General features: G+C 36.9%; 1 protein-coding gene across 1 annotated transcript in view; it reads left to right on the top strand.

Moving 5' to 3' along the window:
• nup210 (nucleoporin 210) overlaps positions 1 to 22,314 on the top strand; it is a 110,907-nt gene that overhangs the window by 46,557 nt on the left and 42,036 nt on the right. Inside the window, exons 11-25 of the mRNA XM_043707992.1 lie at positions 1,183 to 1,320; positions 2,900 to 3,055; positions 4,561 to 4,759; positions 10,567 to 10,712; positions 11,987 to 12,208; positions 13,446 to 13,619; positions 14,197 to 14,389; positions 14,495 to 14,601; positions 14,777 to 14,881; positions 14,970 to 15,071; positions 16,907 to 17,035; positions 17,859 to 17,986; positions 18,146 to 18,281; positions 18,490 to 18,552; positions 19,262 to 19,441. Of these exons, the coding sequence (XP_043563927.1) occupies positions 1,183 to 1,320; positions 2,900 to 3,055; positions 4,561 to 4,759; positions 10,567 to 10,712; positions 11,987 to 12,208; positions 13,446 to 13,619; positions 14,197 to 14,389; positions 14,495 to 14,601; positions 14,777 to 14,881; positions 14,970 to 15,071; positions 16,907 to 17,035; positions 17,859 to 17,986; positions 18,146 to 18,281; positions 18,490 to 18,552; positions 19,262 to 19,441 (2,178 nt within the window). The remainder of the gene's footprint in view (positions 1 to 1,182; positions 1,321 to 2,899; positions 3,056 to 4,560; positions 4,760 to 10,566; positions 10,713 to 11,986; positions 12,209 to 13,445; positions 13,620 to 14,196; positions 14,390 to 14,494; positions 14,602 to 14,776; positions 14,882 to 14,969; positions 15,072 to 16,906; positions 17,036 to 17,858; positions 17,987 to 18,145; positions 18,282 to 18,489; positions 18,553 to 19,261; positions 19,442 to 22,314) is intronic.

Here is a 22,314-nt window from a genome sequence, read left to right as displayed (position 1 = left end):
CCTTTCTATCTTGACTCCAACTCTGTCTTTTCTCTCCTGATTCAGTCCTTGCCCACATGTCCACGATTTCTTGAATGGTTTATGCCATTTTTTTGCAATTTCCAGTTTGCAGTCTCCAGCCACCACCTCTTTACCATGGACATACAATCCCTTTAAATGTTCATCCCCCACCAGGATGGTGATAGGGCTCTCTGCTTCTTCCTGGAGCAAAGGCCTGAACTATCCCCACCCATCACCACCCTCCACCGCTTGGTAAAGCTCGTCCTCATCCTCAACAACTTCTTCTCTTTTAACTCATTTTCTTCAGGTCAGAAGAGTGGCCATGGGTACACACATGGGCCCTGTTATGCCTGTCCCTTTAGGGAATACATGGAACATTCCTTGTTTCAGTCCTATTCTGGCCTCCACCTACAATTATTTCTTTTATAGATTTGGGATATCTGTGTTGCTTTCTTCTCCAGTTCAGAATTGGAAAAGATTTTATTGATTTTTTTTCTTTTTTTTTCTCTAATTTCCACCCTGCCCTCACTTTCTCCTAAGTCTCCTTCTGACTCCTCCTTACCCTTTCTCAACATATCTGTTTCCATTTCTGGGGATAGACTGGCCACTAATATCCACTATAAGTACTCTGACTCCCACAGCTACCTGGACTATACTTCCTTGCACCTTGCTTCCTGTAAAGTCTCCATTCCATTCTCCCAGTTTCTCCATCGCAGTTGAATGTATTCTGATGAGGCCAGCTTTGACAAGCGAGCCTACAAAATATCCGCCTTCTTCCTCAACTGAGGATTCCCCAGAACCATTGGCGACAGGGCTGTCACCTGGGTCCAACCCATCTCCCAAACTTACATCCTCGCCCCCTCTCTTTCCTCCTGCAACAGCAATGGGGTTCCTCTTGTCCTTAGGAGAAAGTGAGGACTGCAGATGCTGACGATCCGAGCTGAAAATGTGTTGCTGGAAAAGCGCAGCAGGTCAGGCAGCATCCAAGGAGCATTTGTTAAAGTGATGTGGTAAACTACAATACACTATGGTGGTTTTTTGGTTTCATTCATTAAATAAATTTTAAAAATACTTTACATCTGTTTCTTTACTTGCCCTTCTCTCTGAAATTGCTTTTACTGTTATTTCAAGATTGTTCATAATTATGCTAAGATATATTCAATGTTTTATTTTAATTTTTAGGACGGAATAACATATTCCCTGCCTGTCCCTGTGCAGAACCAACAGGAAGTCGAAATTTATAATCCAATAGTCCTCACACCAAGTATTTTGACATTCCCTTGGCAGCAGATGGCTGGAACTTATCAGTATGCAATAAAGGTGCATTTTATACTGTTAACGTAATGTATTTTTTGATATTCATTGCATGCAGAATAATTCTCAATGTAAGAAAGTCCCATGCTACAGGTAGAAATCAATTGAGTTTATTTTGTTCCTTGCAAAATGAAACTGTTTTTGTTTAACATAGCTTGCTTTTGGAAACCTAACCACCTGAAATGTCTGCATTAATTCTGAGGTAGTAAATAGAATTGCCAAAGCATGCTCATCATTGTTCATTTTCCCAAGATATTTCAGGACATCATGGGCATTAAATGTAAGGTCAAACTGATGTGCTTTGAACAGCAGAAATAGCTGGTATTGAAGTACTCCTCTTCAGAGCTTCATTTAAATGGCATGGGCATGTAGTACAGATGCATAATAGTAACCTCTCTAAGACATAATGTATTCACTATCTAAACTTGGATACAGGTTCCAAGGTTAGCCAAGATTAAGGTTAAAGGATTCGGTGAAAGTAAAGCTCACGAAATGTGGCATGTCCATCACACTAAGAAATCAATGGCACGAGCAAGACAACCTGGAGAACAATCTCTAAGTGGAATTGTTTCCCTTGAGCAGCTAGGACAAAGGCAAATTAGAATAAAGATCAGGTGAAAATAATAGACAATTCAACCTTCCTATACAGTGGGATACCATGCTGCTGGGTTCCACCACCATGTTAGAACACAACTGAGGGCTATACAATGTAGAGTACATTAACTTAATAAAGGTATCTGTGTATTTAAGGCTTTTTTTGATTGGCTTTGGTAAAAGACAGTGGAACTTAACTTTCTCAGAAGACTCTCATGTTAGTTATTTATTGTTTAATTGTGCACTTGTTTTGGACTTTGCCCTTCTGTAGATTCCATTGTGAGATGTGACTGGTCTAGTTGGGTTTCTGGTCCATGGTGAGCCAAGAATGTTATTAGGGGAGTCTTATGACCATGCCATTTAATTTCTGGGAAAAGCAGAGAGATGCCCTAAACTTGGAGGTGATCATTGTCTGAGACTTACTGCAAATCCCATTTTCCATTCATTCGCCCAAATGTGGATGTTGTCCAGACCTTGCTGATGAAGGTTTGAACTACTTCATTCTGAATGAGGCTGAACACTGCAATTATGGACGAACATTCGAACTTCTGTTCTAACCATATGGTGAAGAAAGATCACTGAAGCAACTGAAAGTAGTTTTGGCCTAGCAGACTGTCTGTCTGTCTGATGAATTCTATTGAAATGATTAGCCTCCAACAATTATAACCATTTGCTTTATCAGGCATCTGGCACTGGAGAGTTTCACCATGATCCCAATTGATTTAAATTTTACAGAACACCTTTTGTGCTGTAGTTGATTGAATCCCTTTGAAGGGCACTCCAGGATTTAGCTCTTCTTTGTGTGTTTGGGGCAAGACTAGAATGTCCTGATGACTTTGTTCAAACAAAATAGTGAATATGTAATGCAGCATTCCAAAAGTTCTTGCAAAGTATTCAGTATACAATTCAGGACATAATAAGATGAGATTCTTCTGAACATTATTACTGTTACAGTATATCTTAATTACATTATATATTTATTTCTGAACAGGCAAAAGGTGGAAGTGGAAATTTTACCTGGTCATCATCAAACCAGGCTGTGGCAACAGTGACAGTTAAAGGGATTATGACAACTGGAAGTGATATTGGATTAAGTGTAATACAAGCACATGATGTTCAAAATCCATTGCACTATGGACAAATGATGGTAGAATGTTTTTAAAATTTCTAAATCTTTTTGCTTGTGAACTTTTGAGAAATTATGAAATTTAAAATGTTTGTTTTGAGAAAATTACTTTTTGATTTTATAAAATTGAAGCAATACAGTGTTTACTTTTGCTGCAAAAGCAAGTGCCAGTGTAAGTAAATTCTTAATAACATGGGTTTTAATTATGCTCAACTAGAAGTATGACCCTTTCTTTCAAAAGTGCAAAACCTGATTGCCTCAGATTTTCACTGATATTTGAAACTTTCTACGAACGCTTATTACTTATTAAAGTTTCAATCCATTTTCTCGATCTGCTTCTCTGTATGGTTAGGTTAGGTTACTGTCAGGTTAACTACTCTGAAACTTCCTAGTTCAAACTTCATCTTAATAAAGCTTCTCCAGTTTGTTTGAGTAAAGTGATGCACAATGTTTTCACAGCCCCAGCACTATTTTAGAGGAAGCAATGTTAATTTTATTTATTTTAGTGTAGGCTGGCAATAAAAGTCTGAACTAATGGGTATGTAATGAACTGATAACAAGATATGTGCCTTTAATAATGAAGGAATTTTTTGCACTTCAATTTTCTAAAAGCCTCCTCTACTGTGGGGTAATAAGTAGGTATTTATGTTGAGATGTACTGCACATTGTTCTGTAAAAATACTTTATGGTGTAAGATTTTGCCCAGGCTAGCACAGACCCTTTTCACAAATAAAGTAAAACCTTACATCAAGTTTTTCATCACCTTGAACTGTTTCTTTACATAAAACTCAGTTCAAAGTATTGCGAAATTAATTTGTTGTCTTGGTTCTCATTGTTGAATCAAATTTTCCTGGATAAATGTAATCAGACTATTAGAAATTTTATCACATTGCCAAGTTAGGTTGATTGTTTGTTTGGGTCCTCCTGCAAAATGGCTTTCTTCTAAATGACGAAAGTATGCAACTTCATCAAACCACCGGCCTGAACATTGTGATGAATAACAATTGAAACGTACAAAAATTAGGAGGTTTGCTCTGGTTAGTACATGATTTGACACTTATTTTAGATCAGGTATCAGACTTTTGTTTGATCAAAGTGCGAGTGGCACCAAAATAAGTGATTTCAATAAAATGCAAACTGAATATTTGTGTGAAAATAATGATCACCAGTTTTGTTTTATTGATGTGTAAAATTAAATTTTCATTACATCAAATAATCCGTGTTGAGTCAGAAGGAATTGAGTCCAATACCCATTTCACACTTGTCTTGTTAAGAGTACGTATTGAGGAAATATTATATTGGATATATCATCTTTGGGCTGTGATATTTAAACAGAAATTGTCTGCTTGCTTGGTGACTGTATAAAAGTCTATGGCACTATTCAGATATCAGATAAGTATTTAATCCTCTTCTGTATTTTTTTTTAAAAAGTTCAGTGTTTTAATGGCTAATAACTTTGATAGATTTTAGTTGTGATGTTTTTGATTTCAGTTTTTAATGCAGTTTTAATGCTGTTTCTCTTTGAGGTTTATGTAATTGAGCCAATCCAGATGGAGTTTATACCTTGCCAAGTAGAAGCTCGCGTTGGGCAAATATTGGATTTACCACTCAAAATTTATGGTCTTATGAATGAGGAGACAGAAGAAAAAGTTATGTTAACTGACTGCTCCCATTTTGATCTTGTGGTGGAAATTGAGAATCATGGTATTTTCAAAACTGTAGAAGGTAATGAGAAGCATTGCTCTAATAATGTTAAAATAATGAAATATATTTTTCAGGCAACTTAACAACAAATCTTCAACACAGTTGGGGATTAGGCTTGAAATACTTCACAGCAATGATATCTTTTATGTAGCACTCTCAATATAGAATGTCCCAAGACACTTCAGAGACACTTTGTGATAAAATATGACAACAAACTACATAAAATGTTAAGTCAGCTGACCAAAAGCTTGATTCAAGAGGTTGGCTCATGATTTCATGGTTTAAGGCCGAGGCAACTGAAGGTGTGCACATCAGTGATAGAGCAGTTGAGACCTTAGAGGCCAGAATTAAATGAACACCGGGATCTGTAAAGGTGGAAATGATTTCAGAATTGGGAAAGGGTGTGGATTTTAAAGCAAGGGTGAGAGCTTTCTTGACTGAGTGCCAATGTAATTCAGTGATCATAGGTGATAGAGGATTTGGCAAGAGTTAAGACACGGGTTGCAGAGTTATGGGTGATTGCAAATGTTTATTGCATGAAATGTGGGAGGCTGGCCATGGCTTCATTGATTAGGTTTAGAGGTAATGTAGGCATGGTAGAATATTTCGGCAGGTGAGTTGGTGATCTCAGACTGTTGCATGAGATAGGAATGGCATTAGAAGCAAAAAAGCATTTGGGAAAGGCACTGAAAGAAATGGCTTCAATCTTTCTAATGTTCAATTGGAGGGGTTTTTGCTCATCGTATTCTATGTTGCATGACATGTAAACAGTGTATTAATTTAATAAACAAACAAGTTGAGAGATCATGATGAGGTAGGCTGGATATCATAACTGAAATGAAAGCTGTGCTTTCTTATATTAGCAAGGCAGAATGTAGATGAGGAATATAATGTGTTGAGGGATACTGAGGCTAACGTGTTGAAAATGGAAGAGAGCTATTTCAGGTGATTTATATAGCCGCAGTTAGATGAGAGTAGAACAAGGTGAAAGCAATCTCATCGAGCTCCAAGGAGTGGTTTGCAGGAGGATGTCACAGTCAACCATATATTGAAGGCTGCAGACAAGTTGGATTGGTCCAGAAGTTGGTAAGGTGATCTTTGTTTTAGTAATGCATGAATTCCTTGCACATGTTGTGTGGGTAGATATTAAGATAATTTGCAGTAGAAAAATAAACCAGGGTTTTCTTTGCACTCAAAGTGGATTGGAAATTTTAAGCAGTTTTTGTAGATAAGAGGTGGTTTCAGTCATATTTCTATGTGGTCCAGCCAGATCTAGTTGTGAGTGGCTGAAAGTGTTGCCTCCCACATCCATTAAGCTTGTGATTCTTAGATAAGACCTTAAGGCATAGAGACAGGAGTAGGCCTTTTGGCCAATTGGGTCTGCTGTGCCATTCAATACGATTCCACTTTCCTTGCATCCACTTTCCTATCCATTCCACTGTAACCCTTGATTCCTCTAATAATCAAAACTCAATCATCTCAGCTTTACACAAGGATTCTGCCACATAGCTCCCTGTGGAAGGAGTTCCAAACATATTTAGTCCTCTGAGAGAAGAAATTCTTCCTTATCTTGATCTTAAATTGGTGCTGCTTCATTCTGAGGCTATGCCCTCTGATCTGAGACACTCCCATGAGGGGAAGCATCCTCCCAGCACTTGGCGGATCAAGCCCTTTAAGAATTTTATATGTCTCAATAAGATCACCTTTCATTCTTCTACATTTCAGTAAATAGAGTTCCAACTTGTTTAGCTTTTGCTCACAAGGCATTCCCTCTATACTGGGAATCATTCTGAACTCCCTCCAATGAAATTATATCTTTCTTTAGATAAGGGGACAAAAATTGCTGAGTGCTCCAGAAGTGGTCTTGTACATTTGTATGGAAACATCCCTACTCTCATACTCCGTTCCCCCTTGAAATAAGGACCACCATTCCATTAGTCTTCCTTTATTACCTGCTGCATATGTGTGCGAGCTTTGTGTTTCATGCATAAGTTTTCCCAAGTCCTTTTTGTATTCCAGCTTTCTGCAGTTTTTTGATATTTAAATAATAATTTCTTTTTTTCCTCCATTCCAAGTGAATAACTTCACATTTTCCCACATTTTATTTGCAGACATTTTGCCCTTTGTTTAACAGATCAATATCTCTCTGTAAGATGGTTCTACATCTTGGATGCAACTACCCTTTCCACCTGTTTTAGTGTTGTCTGCAAATTTGGCTACAGTTGATTTGCATCCTCCTTCCAGGTCACTGATGTATATTGCAAACCGTTAACCCAGAACTGATCCTCTGTGGAACCCACTGGCTACAGCTCGCTAACCTAAACAGAACCACTTGTTCCCCTGTCACATTAACTAGTTCTCTATCCATGCCAGTATAAAACCTCCAACAGCATGCACCCTAATGCCTTAACCTTTTGTGAGGTGCCTTGTATACCTTCTGAAAATCCACTGCAACACTCTCTACCCACACTTTTCCAACAATAGGTCTGCTATTGGGCCTGCTTTTTGCTGCTGTCCACTTTTTGAATAGGGATATAACATTTGGCAGCTTTTAATCCTCATTTTTCCAAAAACGTTCTTGAATTGTGAAGAAATTACAACCAGTGCCTCAGCTAGCTCTGTAACTATTTCTTTTAGGATCATAATGCAAGCCATCGAGGCTAAGGAGTCTGGGGTGAGGGGCATAGCTGGGGAGTAACCAAGCTGAGAATGTGTAATGGCTTTACATTACATTACATTACAGTGTGGAAACAGGCCCTTCGGGCCAACAAGTCCACACTGACCCGCCGAAGCGCAACCCACCCATGCCCCTACATTTACCCCTTACCTAACACTAGGGCAATTTAGCATGGCCAATTCACCTGACCTGCACATCTTTGTGACTGTGGGAGGAAACCGGAGCATCCGGAGGAAACCCACGCAGACACAGGGAGAACGTGTAAACTCCACACAGTCAGTCGCCTGAGGCGGGAATTGAACCCGGGTCTCAGGCGCTGTGAGGCAGCAGTGCTAACCACTGTGCCACCGTGCTGCCCTATTGTGCCACCGTGCCGCTTTATTAGGGACTAGCCGCTTTATTAGGGACTAGCGCATCAAACATTGAGATGAGGTTGCACTTGAGTAAATCAATAGCCACACAAATGTTATGATGAATGAAAAGTCAAATAATGGTTGGCCGGAAGTGTAGTACATGCATAGGAGTATAAGCAGGAAGTAAGCCTTTCAACCCCTCGAGCCTGCTCTACCATTCAACAAATTCATAGCTGATCTAGTTGCAGGGAGGTAGCAATGTTGTGATAATAGTAACTAGCTCCTTGAAAGTGGAGTCGCAGGTAGATAGGATAGTGAAGAAGGCGTTTGGTATGCTTTCCTTTCTTGGTCAGCATATTGAGTACAGGAGTTGGGAGGTCATGTTGCGGCTGTACAGGATATTGTTTAGGCCACTGTTGGAGTATTGCATGCAATTCTGGTCTCCTTCCGATCGGAAGGATGTTGTGAAACTTGAAAGGGTTCAGAAAAGCTGTTTTCCCTGAGGCATCGGAGGCTGAGGGGTGGACCTTAGAGGTTTATAAAATCATGAGGGGCATGGGTAGGGTAAATAGACAAGATCTTTTTCTTAGGGTGGTGGAGTCCAGAACTAGAGGGCATAGGTTTAGGGTGAGAGGGAAAAGATATAAAAGAGACCTAAGGGGCGACGTTTTCACGCAAAGTGTGTGTGTGTGTATAATGAGCTGCCAGAGGAAGTGGTGGAGGCTAGTACATTTGCAACACTTAAATGCCATCTGGCTGGGTATATGAATAGAAGGGTTTGGATGGATATGGGGCGGGTGCTGGCAGGTGGGACTAGATTGGGTTGGGATATCTGGTTGGCATGAAATTGGACCGAACAGTGTGCCGTGCTGTACATAACTATGACTCTAGACGAGTAATATTAGTCCTAGGCTAATGTTATGGGAACGTGGATTCAAATCCTACCATGGTAAATGGTGAAACTTGTATTTGGTAAAAATCTTGAATAAAACATGAACCTAATCGTGACTATGTAATTTTTATCAGTTGTAAAAGTCACTAATGTTCTTTAGGGAAGGAAATTTGTCATCCTTATCTGGTCTAATGTATATGTGACTCTAAATCCACAGCAATGTAGTTAATTCTTAACTGCCTTCTGGAGGTAAATGCCAAAAAGGCCAGATCTGATGAGCGAGTGTTTAAAAACAAGCAAGTGTTGCAAGCACTTAGGAAGGCAAATGGTATATTGCCCTTCATTGCAAGAATTTTAAATATCTGAGCCTTGAAGGCACACAAAATTCACAGTCACCACATCAGCCCAAATGTATTACAGAGGTTCACAACTCTTCGAAAGAAGCTTATCATTCAGTCCAATCTTAATCTCACATTGTTTAATTTTGTGTCCCCAATACAATTTACAAAACTGGAAAAGTTAATCAGTAGGGGCATTAATGTAGCCTTTTACTTATTTTGTAACAGGCTGCACAAAATGTAATTTCTGCTTCTATTGTTCTTTTGATCATCTGGAATGATGTGTAATTGTGAGGCCTAGACTGAAGCAAATTAAATTGTATATTTGTATCTCTGGAAATCAGCAGACAAAAGGGATATAGTTTCTTTAATGTTTGCCCTGAGAAGTAAGTAACCCCAAGATCCTTGCTGCTTTTGGAGCAGCAGATGTTCATCAACTTAGGAATCATTCTTGTCAATGTCATCTCGATCTTTTGTTATTATTATAGAACTCAGTATTGTAGTAGAAAACTTGAACTCTGAATGCAAGTTTCTTTTTGGGATTAGTTTTAAATGACGTTGCTTTTCTTAATGGCAAAGTAAAATGCCATATAATGACAACATGTCTTCAAATGAAAGCTGTTTTGTTGAGTGTAAGGAAGTTTAGTTAGCAGGCAATTGAGCCTGGCAAGGCAGAAAGGTCCTAGCTTCAATTTATAGTCACCACAAAGTAGCTGATTTCAACCAATATGAAGGAACAGTTGACCTACTCGTTCCTTGGGTTTGACGTCAGTTATGCCCTTTTTTTCTTTCTCTAATCAACAATCTCATTGAAATAGCTCATTGAGAAACCCTAAAAAAAAAACCCAAAGACTTTTGGTTTGGGTAAAATGCTTGGTATCTATAAATTCATATGCTACCAGAGAGCTTTAGGATTTCAGTGTGGAGGAGAAAATATTGATTTCGGTCATCAGGAGGGGATGATGCATTTTTAAAGACAGTGCACATAAAGCTTCTTTACCTTTGTTGGTTAATACCAATTAAATGTAATTTTTGAAACATGCATCATAAAGTTCATAGGTAAATTTGTGAAGCAGCATTACTGATGTAGAATATAGTGTATGTTTTTGATTAACTCCTGCTATTAATGTCCAGTAAATTGAGTCTTTGGGCTCATTTCAGTTTAGTTTGTGCATACCTGTTTAACCAAGATGGATGTGTATATTTATAATGACTCATTTTCAATCAGGACAAATCTATCTGCTTTATACAGTTTCGCATTGTAGGAAATTTATGGCTGGATAGAAAATTCTCATTAAAAGTTTTCTACTGTTTAAATGATGACATCATCTATCATGAAGTGACGTATGTATCTCCATGGAGCAAATAAGTTTGAATATTCCTATGTTCTTAAATGGGAAGAGTTTACTTGGGATCAAAAGAAAATGTGTTCTGTTTGTTCGACACTCAAAGCCATATAATAATACAAATTATTAGATGTAGTATTATTTTACAGCATCTCACAAGGTTGAATGGCTACATTTATGATTTTTGTAAAGGCTATGTTTATTAAATTTGTTTGTTACCAGGGAGACTGGAGCCAGGCCCCAAACACTGCAGTGGAATAAGAGTTCAAGCTGAGACTCAGGGTTACACAACTCTTGTGGTTAGCTACAGTCATGGTCATGTGTACCTTACAACTTCCATCACTATTGTTGCATATGTGCCTCTCAAAGTAAGTATTAATAATAAAAAGTTTATTTATGGCTGTGCATTGCCCCCTCAACTGTCTCTGTTCTGTAAAAATCATCGTAACCTTCTGTCTCTCCACAGTTGCTATTTTGGTGTTGCTATTTGTGCAAATTTACACATCTTGCTTTTGTTTATCAAGTTGTAATATTCCCCCAAGGTGCGAGGAAAACTGTCATCCAGTCAAAAAGGAGTTGAGAGAGGGAGAGAGAAGTTTAAAAATGAAAAGCTTTATTTTTAAGCAGGATTGTGACAACAAAGAAGGAAGAATTAGTGCAATTGAGACTGCAGGGGGAGTTCTGAAGTATAGCATTGCAAGGTTCAGGACACTGCTGCCAATAACAGGTTCATCAGACACTAGTCAGGGACACTAAGTTAAGGTTAAGGTTCTCGAGGTGGAGCAAGTTAGAGTTGGGAGTAAGGTGAAGCCATGGAAAGTTTAAAATTAAACCACACATTTCAAAACCTTAAGGAATTGTAAGCTAAAGTAGCACAGAGACAAAGGGCAAGTTGGTATTGGCATGAAATGGATTGTAAGTTGCAGAGGTAGATGATGGAGAATGAGAACCGATGGAGAGTATAATATTAATTGTTTCTGGAAGTGACCAAGTTGAAGTTTTTTTTCCCGGGGCAGATGGGCTGTAGTGAGGAGGGGTGTAATCACTGTTGGAGAATTGGAAGTGGGCAGCCTTAAGTAAGGATCAGGGTATGGAGTTAGATACCTCGTTTGTCAATAACCAAGATTCTGAACAGTCTAATGAGTCTGAAATGATGCTCACAATGGGGGTTGATGGTCATACGGAAATTTTGCAGTTTCCATAATTGTGGAGTTTTCAAGGGGCTCTCTAATCCATCTTAAATTAAGAATATCATGAAAAATCATCACCTGCAATGTTGTGAAATGCTTTGGAAAACTCTTTGTATCAACATGTCTTTTATGTAGCACTTCTGTCGTGGAAGATAAGTTTGACTGACCTTTGTTAATTATATTGTACTTGCCATATTTAGAAGTTACCTCTGCCAGATTTTGCAAAAAAAACCAAATTAATGCTCATTGTGTAATTATATGAATATACAAATGACTTGTATTTCTGCAATGGCTTCCATTAGCTGTCATTCATAAAATAAAAATGCATTAAAATAAAATTACAGCACAAAAACTTAATTTGCATTCACATTACTAATTTTCAGAAAATCTGAGTTTGAAGTAGTGATAACTCATAACATCTTTTATCTGTCTATTTTTTACAAAAATTTCAGGCTGTTGATCCAGTATCTGTTGCCTTGGTAACTTTGGGATCCTCGAAGGATATGCTATTTGAAGGAGGTCCCATGCCCTGGGTCTTGGAGCCCTCAAAGTTCTTTAGAGATCTTACAGCTGAAAATGAAGGAAGTATTATTCTTCACCTGGTTAGCTCCCCAGCATTTAGAAATCAACCTAAGCACGTAGTGAGAGCTACCTGTACAGCACTGGGAGAACAGGTAAGAAACAACCTTTCTCTGTATCTTGTAATACAAGACTAAGAAGCTTTACAGCAGTTTCCTCTGTACATGCTTAAAATTGTACAATAATATGTTGACTGTATCAAATTTTTTTGCACTTATTTTTTGAGGGAATGCCCTACAACATTTAGAATCCTCACTAGTACAAAGGACATTCCTCGGGATTCTTCAGGGTACTGTCCTAACACAGCATACAGATTTGGACTTATGAGTGGCAAGTAACATTGCAGTGCATTTGTGTGTTGGGGATTACGACCTTCCACAGAAAACAATATACAACTCATGGCAATTACAATTAATAAAACTTCACCAGAAATGTAACTGAACCAAAACATGCTCTGGGTGCAAAAACACATCAGTTGCTGGGAATTCTGTAGTGCATTAATCTCCTTCCTTCTTCCAATGTCTGTCCACTATCTTCAAGGTACAATTGGGAGAATAATAGACATTTTTCTACTTGCTTAAATGAGAGCAGCTCAACACAGCCCAAAGATCAGCAAAAGGACAGATACCCTGTCTGCAAGCTAATAATTCATTTCCTCTCTCAGTATTAATGCACAGTGAAAGCAATGTATGAAGATGCACTATAGTAACTTGGTAAATGGTCCTTTAACAAAAGCCTTGAAACTTGCAATGTCTGCCATGTAGAAGAACAAGGGAAAGACCATCTTAAGTCATCTTCATAGTGCATAAAGTTGTAGATTTAAGTAAAGTTAGGATGAGATTCTAATGTAGCAAAAGCACCACAGTGGAAAAAATAGGTTGAATTCCCTATTCTGGGAAATCTTATGGAAACCACATGCATATTTCCAAAAAGTGACTGACTTTCATGTCAGAATGTTTTATGATATACACCCTTTTCTCTCTCGTTTGGCTGGGTCAAAACCGTAGAGCTCACTTCCTAGTGGCACAGTGGTTTTAATTGACATACAATCTGATTCAAGAAAACAACTAACTGCTACTTTCTTGAGAACCGTTCAGAGTAAGAATTAAACTACCTTTTTCAGCAATGTTCACATCTCATGACCAAATACAAGAAAAGATCAGCATATATTAAGAATGCTGAGTTTAATATATCTGTGTAATGTCATAATTTTTTGCTATCTTTGATTTAAGAAAATCTATCATTTCCCTCCTGATTTTAAAGAATGTCAGATCCATTAGTTGATGTTTGTCACTCTAAACTATGTATCATGTGTACTCTCTCTTCCATTAGGTGTTGGCTTTGACAGTGGGGAACAAACCTAGTTTAAAGAATACTTTCCCTGCGGTGGAACCAGCTGTTGTCAAGTTTATTTGTGCTCCCCCATCTAGGCTAACTTTGGCTCCGATATACTTGAATCCTCAACTGGATTTATCATGTCCTTTGCTTCAACAAAATAAACAAGTTGTAAGTCTTAATTTGATGTGCTCTAAAATTGAAAAATGAATGTTTCTATTGCAATATTTTGTTTTGTATTTCTAAAGTGGTTATCATGTTCCAATCAGATATTTTATACACTTGTTTTTTTTCTCTTTTCTTTTAATTCCTGGGATAAGGGGTGTGACTGGCTAAGCTAGAGTTAATTGCCCATCCCTAATTTCTCAAAAGGCAGTTAAGACTCAGCTACACTGCTGAGTGGAGTCGCATGTAGGCCAGGTGAAGGAAGGACGTCAGAGCTCCTTCACTAAGGAATATTAGATTTTTATAATAAACAACTGTGGATCTTTGGTCATTTGAGTCAGCTTTTTCATTTTAAGATATTTTATTGAACTGAAATTTCACCATCCACATGGCAGGATTCAAATGCATGTCCATAGGTTTTGGATTGCTAGTCAAGTCACAATACCATTATGCCACTGCAATTGCTACACATGTCAAGTCAATGCACTTAATAGGACTTTTTCTTTTTATATTGGATCTTTTAATTTCAATTTGTTTGAAAAGAGAATATTCAAAATGTACTGTAATATTTTTTATCTTCTAGGTTCCTGTGTCAAACTATCGTAACCCTGTCCTTGATTTGGAAGCATACGATCAGCAAGGACGTAGATTTGATAACTTTTCCTCCCTTACCATTATTTGGGAATCATCAAAACTTTCCCTAGCCAGCATTGAACTAAGTATGCCAATGCAAATGAATGAAAAAGATCATGGAAATGGACAAAAGAAACAACATGGTATTGACATGATTAAAAGTTTGTTAGTATACCGTATATTGCTTGCTAAATTGCAATAGTTTGTTTACTTGGACAATGCATTTTACTTTAGCTTTTTTAAATCAGGTTTGCAAACTGTGCTGGTTCATCGTCAATCAGGGACTACATCTATCACTGCAACTGCAACAGGCTATCAGCAGGAACATCTGAATGCAGCTAAAGTTAAATCTGTGGTATGTTAACTAGTTGGGGTAAAACAACTCCGTGCTGACTTGAATGACTGAGATTTTTTAATGAGTAGTTTAAACCCTCATACTGTATTGTCATTGTTTACTTATTATCCAGTTAGAAGTTAAAAATTATGACTAATGAGTATTCTAATTTTATTGATGCTTTCTTTTATAATAGTATGAACCATTGATACCTGTATCTGCTACAATTGAGTTGTTGCTTGTGGAAGATGTCAAAGTTATTCCTGACAATATCACCATTTACAACCATCCCAATGTTAAGGTAATGATGTGGGTTTTTTTTTAGATATGTGGTCAAATAAGATTTATTTTCTTTAATTAAGAGCTTTCAATCTTTTTCTGGCTAAAAGGCAGAGCTTTTACTCAAGGAAGGATCAGGATACTTTTTCATTAATACAACTGCAACAAATCTAGCGAGGATCAACTACCAGGAGGCGCAAGGAATTGCTCAGGTCAGTCAATCATTACTTGTACGACACTCAGTGGGGGATGGGAGAAGTTCCTGTGGTATTCTTGGCTCAGTAGTCCTGAAAGTACTGGTTAGCTAGGATGCAGTGATCAAAGTTATGTGAAATGTTTAAAAGTTTGGATTGTTAATTTTATGAACACCACTGCGGAGTTGTCCAGGAATTGAAAATTCTTGGTAAAATTTGTTTTAAAGATTAATGTAATGATAATTGTACAGCTCGTACAAACCATAGTTTAAAGCATTTGGAGGAAAGTGCAGTACCCTCAAAAGCTAAGTAGTCTTTTTCTTTCATGTCTTGCACTAATAAAATCCTGAAAACCACTTTCTTTTAACAATGTAGAATTACATTCCCCTCCCCTCCACCAGCTCTTCTTACCCGCTCTACCCCATCCCCTGTTGTATCGACAACATAGCCAATAATTTAGTTTCAGTACAGATTCTGATATGCATGTAGCCAACAGCTACAGGCTCTGCCAGAAATATGTGCATTTAACACAATAAGGATTTCTACTTCTTTTGGGTCCTGAGCAATGCAAAACAGTTCCATTTTAAGTTGCAAATTCTCTATTCCTGATGAAGGGCTTTTGCCCGAAATATCGTTTTTTTTTTTGGTTTTTTTTTCCTGCTCCTCGGATGCTGCCTGACCTGCTGTGCTTTTCCAGCACCACTCTGATCTAAATTCTAGCTTCCAGCATCTGCAGTCCTCCCTTTTACCTTTTTGAATTCAAGCAAAGTGAGGCAATCGTAAACACGTAGCTACTGAAAGGAGGACTATGTTTTTTTTCCTGCTTAATAGCTTATCAGATCAGTAAGACCTTGAAGTTTAAGCCAGCAACTTACATATGACCAATTAGGATACAGGTAAGCAAAATGAAAACTCGTGAACTCACTCCTGCTAAAGGATGATTTACAAAATGACATTGCAATATCGCCAAATATATATGAAACTTATTTTTAGAAGAGAAGTATTACAAATTCTTAATTCTACTAGATTTTAAAGTTACATCTGTGGATATGGATTAAAAATAGTTATTCAACTGCATTTTGGTCTGTGCGTACAATTTATTCCTGTGTAGTGGTGCGACAAAAAAATCATTGGGTAATTTTTTCACATCTCATTCTTGGGTACAGTTTCATTTTGACCTAAAATTGTTTTTATATTAGTTATTTATTTCGCATTGACAACATGACTGTGTGACTTGGCCAGTAGCTGTGCAAGAACTTGGATATGTTAAATTCTGAACAGGGGCAGGAGTTTCCTGTGATTTTGTTTGGGAGCAAAGCCTTCGTACTCCAAATAGCAATGCAAATGGAGATGGAGACGATGAGGTCAGTAACTTCCAATGCTAGAAATGACCATACCTTCTGACTTTCATTAGATTCTTCTTTGTTGGATGATTTAAAACGCCAAATTGTGATTGCACTGATGGAAGGGTCTGCACAATGAGACTGTCTTAAACCTTCAAGAAAATGTTAAGGCACAATTAAAAGGAATCCTTGTAGCACAGGACTGATGATCATTAAGGCAGGACCAACTAGAAAAGATAAAGTTCTTTTGTTTTCTCCCCTTGCCATTTTGGTGACAAAGACACCATGGTCTCCAAATAGTAAACAGAATTTATTCCCCTGAAGACATGGATATTGGCCTGGCCCATGCAAGTATGGCATCTTCTCATCATCCTACATGCTCTGGAAAGGTTGGCAATGTAGGACACCACCAGTATTTGTTATTCCACCAGTATGATTGGTGGAATCGTGACCTGCATATTGTTTCTAAGACTTTTCATCTACAAAATTATTATTTTCTGTCTTTTATAGGTACTGCCAATTCATCCAGGAATGTTGACTGTTTTAGTCCATGATTTGTGCCTTGCTTTTTTGGGGCCTGCTAAAGCTGAAGTACATGTGTCTGACATACTGGAGTTATATGTACGAGTTGTGGATAAGGTTGGTTAAAGGATATTAGTCTAACGATTAAGTTTTTTTTTCTTTTATTTTTCATAAATGCAGATAAGTGGACAATAAAAAAGACAATTGAACAATAAGTTTTATAAGTGAAGGTAATAAACACAAACAAGCTTCAATTTGCAGAATTAGTAAAGCACAGTCAAGGTACAAGTTTGGTCAACTCCTTATTGATGGGACATTTAAAGCCAAGGAGGTTATAACACATGCATTCAGCAAGATGATAAAGATAGCTACAGTTATGGAAAGAAAATATGATATTAAAATTAGTCTCACTAATAGATTTAATAGTGTATTTTGAAATATCAAAGATTTTGCTGAGTTAGATTGGAGAATACCAGTTTTACCTGTTTCTGGAGATAGTAAAAAGTTAACATTATTCAGGAGGTGAGGAAAGCTTTTTGGAGAAGTTTGTTTATACAATTTGCACTTTGAAAATGTAGTATTTCACTATTGCAAATAGCTGAGACAAACTTCCAGGTGAAAAATTAGGTTCATTTGTAAGTGAAGGAACATTAAAGATTATAGAGAGTGATCAGAGCATTAAATTGAAGTGAAAATAGTACGGGTTCTGAAATGTGAAATAATGTTGGCAATAAATGGGTATCGGAAAACTTTGTAATATAACAGGTTATAACTGCAAAGGCAGAGGAAGAAGAGTTGTAAAAGTGTATTAGGAAAGGCTTCTGATTATGTAGAAGGTGAAAGCGTCAGTGACAAAAGGGATGACAGTACAGAGCAAAATGAGATTGTAATGGGTATTTAAGTCTTTAATACAAAATGCTCTCAATTTTGTCTTCCATAGGTGGAGATTGGAAACACAGTTAAAGCCTATGTGCGAGTATTGGATTATTTGAGAAAACCTTTCTTTTCCAAGTACTTCAAATTCATGAATTTAAAGCTGAAAGCAGCTTCTCAAATAGTTTCAATAGAGTAAGTAACCTTTTTCAGATTTGTAAGAGTGATCAGCTTTTGGATTAGAGACCGGGCTCTACAGATGTCACTGAGTTGCGAACTCATTTTTCATCCTTCATAATTTTAAAGGCTTGATTTGTTATAGTTTATTTCTTGAATGTATGCTTTCTGTTTTAGGCCACTTGATGAAATCCTTGATGATTACACTGCTAGTTTTACAGTTCAGGGTAAAGCAATAGGGCAGACCAGTTTGACAGCAACTGTAATGAACAAGGATGGGAGAAAACGAAGTTCTGCACCTCATCAAGTTGAAGTAAGTTGAGCGTATTTCCTCAAGTAATTTGAATAATTAAAAACACTTCGTTATCACAGTTGTTTAAAAAATGCACAGAACTGTCAAAATGTAATCTTAAATTTAAAAATTAGGGTGGGGGAAAGAGAGGGAGTGGTTGGAATTTCTGGTATCTCAATTTAAAACTAAATTAGTTTGAATTTCATTTTGACTTTGTTCTATTCTATAGGTATTTCATCCCTTTCGATTGATTCCAAAAAAAGTAACACTCATTGTGGGTGCAATGATGCAGGTATGTTGTGTCAGGATGAGATTGTTTTTGGTAATTGAAAAATTCTGCTTAAGTAGTTACCATCCATCTTTTGGAAGATGTTAAATTCAGTTTCCTAAAATCAACAGGCATTTGCACTATCAAATTAATGCCTGAATTTTGTATTGCTTTGGTTAAAAAATATTGATGAATCTGTTGTTAAAACAACATCCAAAGCTGGTTTCATTGTGTTTTTGCTTCAGCAATTAAATCAATATTATATCAATCCCAAAATTGAAATGTGTCCATGTTAGATAAAATGTGCTGTTGCTCTGTCTCAGTACCAAAACATTACAACTTGTTCACATTGGTTATCTAATAGTACAATATTAGATGTACAGGAAAGCTGTACAAGCCCAGACCAATATGCAAAGTAGTGCTGGTTTGAGCAGTCAGAATTACTGATAGTTGACCTTCAAAAGATTTTCTGTCACTCCATCAGAGATGTCAAATAGCAGTTGAAAATAACTTTTTTTTTCCAATTTTCCTAATATAATTCTTCTATTGCTGAGTAGCAAATTAATAAGATGCAAAAACTGCTCCAGTTACTGTTGCTCTGAGAACTTTTGTCACCAAACTTTGAGAACAAAAATCTATGGAAGTACTTCTGATTTTGAGGAGCAAACTTTTGAATGTTAAAGGGCATTTTTTAAAATTAAAATGCTAATTTCAACACAATAATGTATTGTAGATTACTTCTGAAGGAGGTCCACAGCCACAGTCTAACATCCTGTTTTCTATAAATGATGAAAACCTTGCCACTGTAAATAACACTGGGCATGTAAAGGGGCTCACAGTTGGAAATGGCAAAGTGACTGGTGTAGTTCAAGCTGTTGATGCTGAAAGTGGCAAAATAGTGGTGATTTCTCAGGTAAGAGAAAAATAGAAATCTGTACCTTAAATGTATTTTAGTTTCCATTAAATTTTTTTCCAATTAACAATTATCAGTAATATCTTTTATTTATATGTCTGATGTCTTCTACACTAAAATATGAGAATTCCTGAGCAAGCTATGCACTGTTTCAGAGTATGTTAATGTAGAAATTTGTATGGAATCTATAGCTTCTGTAAATATATACCACAGCTGAAACCCTAATTTTTATGAAGTGATTTAATTTTTAAATTGATTGACACTTTCAGGTTTTCTATTCATTTTTATGTCTCTTGTAATAGCTATTAAATAACCTTTTTTATTTTACCACCGTAACAAATTATCCAGAAGAAGTGTTAACATTTCACCCAAAACAATTCATGATTATATCATAAAATATATCATTTAGGCTAGAACCCTTCTTTTGTCCACAAAAGCATTACATTCTGATATCTTGTTTGCTCAATGCTTTTCACCTCCACTACCTAATCGTAAAATCTGTTCCCTCTGTTGATTACACAGGCGGAGAAGGTTCATTGATAGGGTTAGTTTGGATCATCAGTTTGACATTTGCTTGCTATGCTTTGAAATGATGCCCCGTTTGTCTTGCTGTTGCAATAAATTATATTTCACAGTTACTACTTTCATACACTTCACTCTTGTGACATGGTCTTGAAGTATGAATGCTTCCTCGCTGGAAAGAAATGTTTCTCCAATGTTTCCTCATAATTCAGATTCTCTTGTACAGAGCCAGCTATCAGCCCATTGACTCTCCGGCACCATCTGGTTTGTTCAATAGCTTTTCTGTTTGTCATGAGCAAGACATGGAAACAGTGTATAATGTATAAAACCCTGATCATGAGAACCATTTGATTTTTTTTTTCCAATTTTTTTTCTACTATTTTGTTAGACATTTTAGTTGAACATATAAATGATAATAGTTATGTCTTTTAGGATTTTTTTTACATCTTTCTTGCTTATTTCAGCCTTGAAGAATGCATGCCATCCATTTCTTTCTTTCCATGTATCATGAGAATTGAATTTGTCTTTTGTCTGTTCATGTACGTATTTCATGTGTAGTATTTTAAAAATCCTTTCATTGCCCCTCAGTTATTGACTGTGTGAATTAAAGTTATTTGACATCCCACTCATTGCCCTCATTTTGCAACCTCTTGACAATTCCTGCTTCAAGTTTCAATTGTTTACTTTGCTTCAGGTAACTTCCTGGATCCCTACTGCTTTGAGGTTAACCTTTTCATATGGATTTTGACAAATGCCTTTTTGCCCATCTAGGCACGATACTTAGTTTTCCACAATTCATTTGGATATTTGCTTTCTCAACTGATGTCTATAATTTATAATTTAATTGTGATATAGACTGAATATATAATGAACAATTAATTGAAGTTTAATTCTCAGTACATTTGTGGTGATTTATAATTCACTCTTGACTTGTCAAAGCTTGGTACATTGAAACATAAATCTGTGGCTTCTCATATGCAGTTAATGCATGTTATGAATTGCATCCAAAGTGGTACGTTATTTTTTTGTTCTGAAAAAATGTCTTTTACATTATCACCTCTGTAATTGTATTGCATGTATTCAGGATTTTATCGCAGGTTTCTATGTATGGAGGTATAATTTTCCTAAATTTAAATAAGTTTGTATTTTACATAGCTGATTCACTTCAAACCTTTTAAGAAAATCAAAGTACTGCAGATGCCTAGAGAAGTTTAACAAGCAACAGCTGTGGAAGGGAAGCAGGGTTAGTGCTTCAGATTAATGATTTTTTTCATCAGCTAGCAATATTTAAAGACGACAAATTTATCAACACAGACAGGGATGGTGGAAGGTGTGGAAAACGTATGAGAAGATTTAGGAAAGGATGCAAGATTGGTAGATTAAATAGCAAAGTGATGACTATACAATTCAAAAGCGGTGATGATAGAATGAGTAAAATAACTTGTCATGGCAGTTTGCATAGACTAATATACAAATATGTAAGCCTGAGGAGACCAAACAATTACTTGAAATTCTCTTTCTGGGGTAGAGATGCTGAAACATCTGCAATATTGAGAATGAAACATATGTCACTTTGAAAAGTGGTATGGGTAGTAATGTAACTAGTTAGAGGAAGTTACAGCTGTGTATATAAAATGAACATCTGTACGCCAACTTACACATGGAAGTAAAATGAGGCAAAGATCAACTTATTTCAATGTACTTTACTGTCCTGAAGAGTTAGAATCGCCTTTACTTGAGAATATCAAACTTCAGCCCATATACTTTGCACAAATATGACAGACAAAACTTGTTTTCCAACAGGGCTTTAAATAATTGCCTTAGGTATGGTTTTTGTTTGAAGAAGTTCATTGCTGTACCAAACACACCGCATATTCTGGGCTTCCTTGCATGCTGTTAAATCTTCAAGTTCTCTTGTCAAAGTTGTAATTCTGATGGTCATTCTTTACCCTGCTTGAAAATTTGAGTGATGCTCTGCTTCTTATGGCTAGCTGCTACTTAATATGCTGCCCTTCAGTCTCATCTAGATGAATCAATCAGATTAAAACTTTGATTTATTATTGGTAGTTTTTAACTATTTTCTATATTTAACTTTATTGAAACTTTACCTTTTTGTTGTGAACGCCCTTTCTTCACTTTGAAGATTTGATCAGGGAATTGGTTTCCTTCACCCTCTTCCAATTTGACTGCTCTGAACAAATTCACCAAACCAAGCCATCAACTGGCAAATCAGTGCACCCGAGGTCTGTTTTCTTGACGTTGGCCGTTAACTGCCTGATCCTCCTGTCCTTAACATATATTGCTGGGATGTTTCTGATATGGAGAAGAGAGGCACTGTTTCCCAGCACCTC

This window comes from Chiloscyllium plagiosum, chromosome 18, assembly GCF_004010195.1.
Source record: "Chiloscyllium plagiosum isolate BGI_BamShark_2017 chromosome 18, ASM401019v2, whole genome shotgun sequence".
Classification (NCBI taxonomy): Eukaryota; Metazoa; Chordata; class Chondrichthyes; order Orectolobiformes; family Hemiscylliidae; genus Chiloscyllium; species Chiloscyllium plagiosum.
The sequence above is the reverse complement of the archived record's forward strand: the minus strand, read 5'-3'. Positions and strand labels throughout refer to the sequence as shown.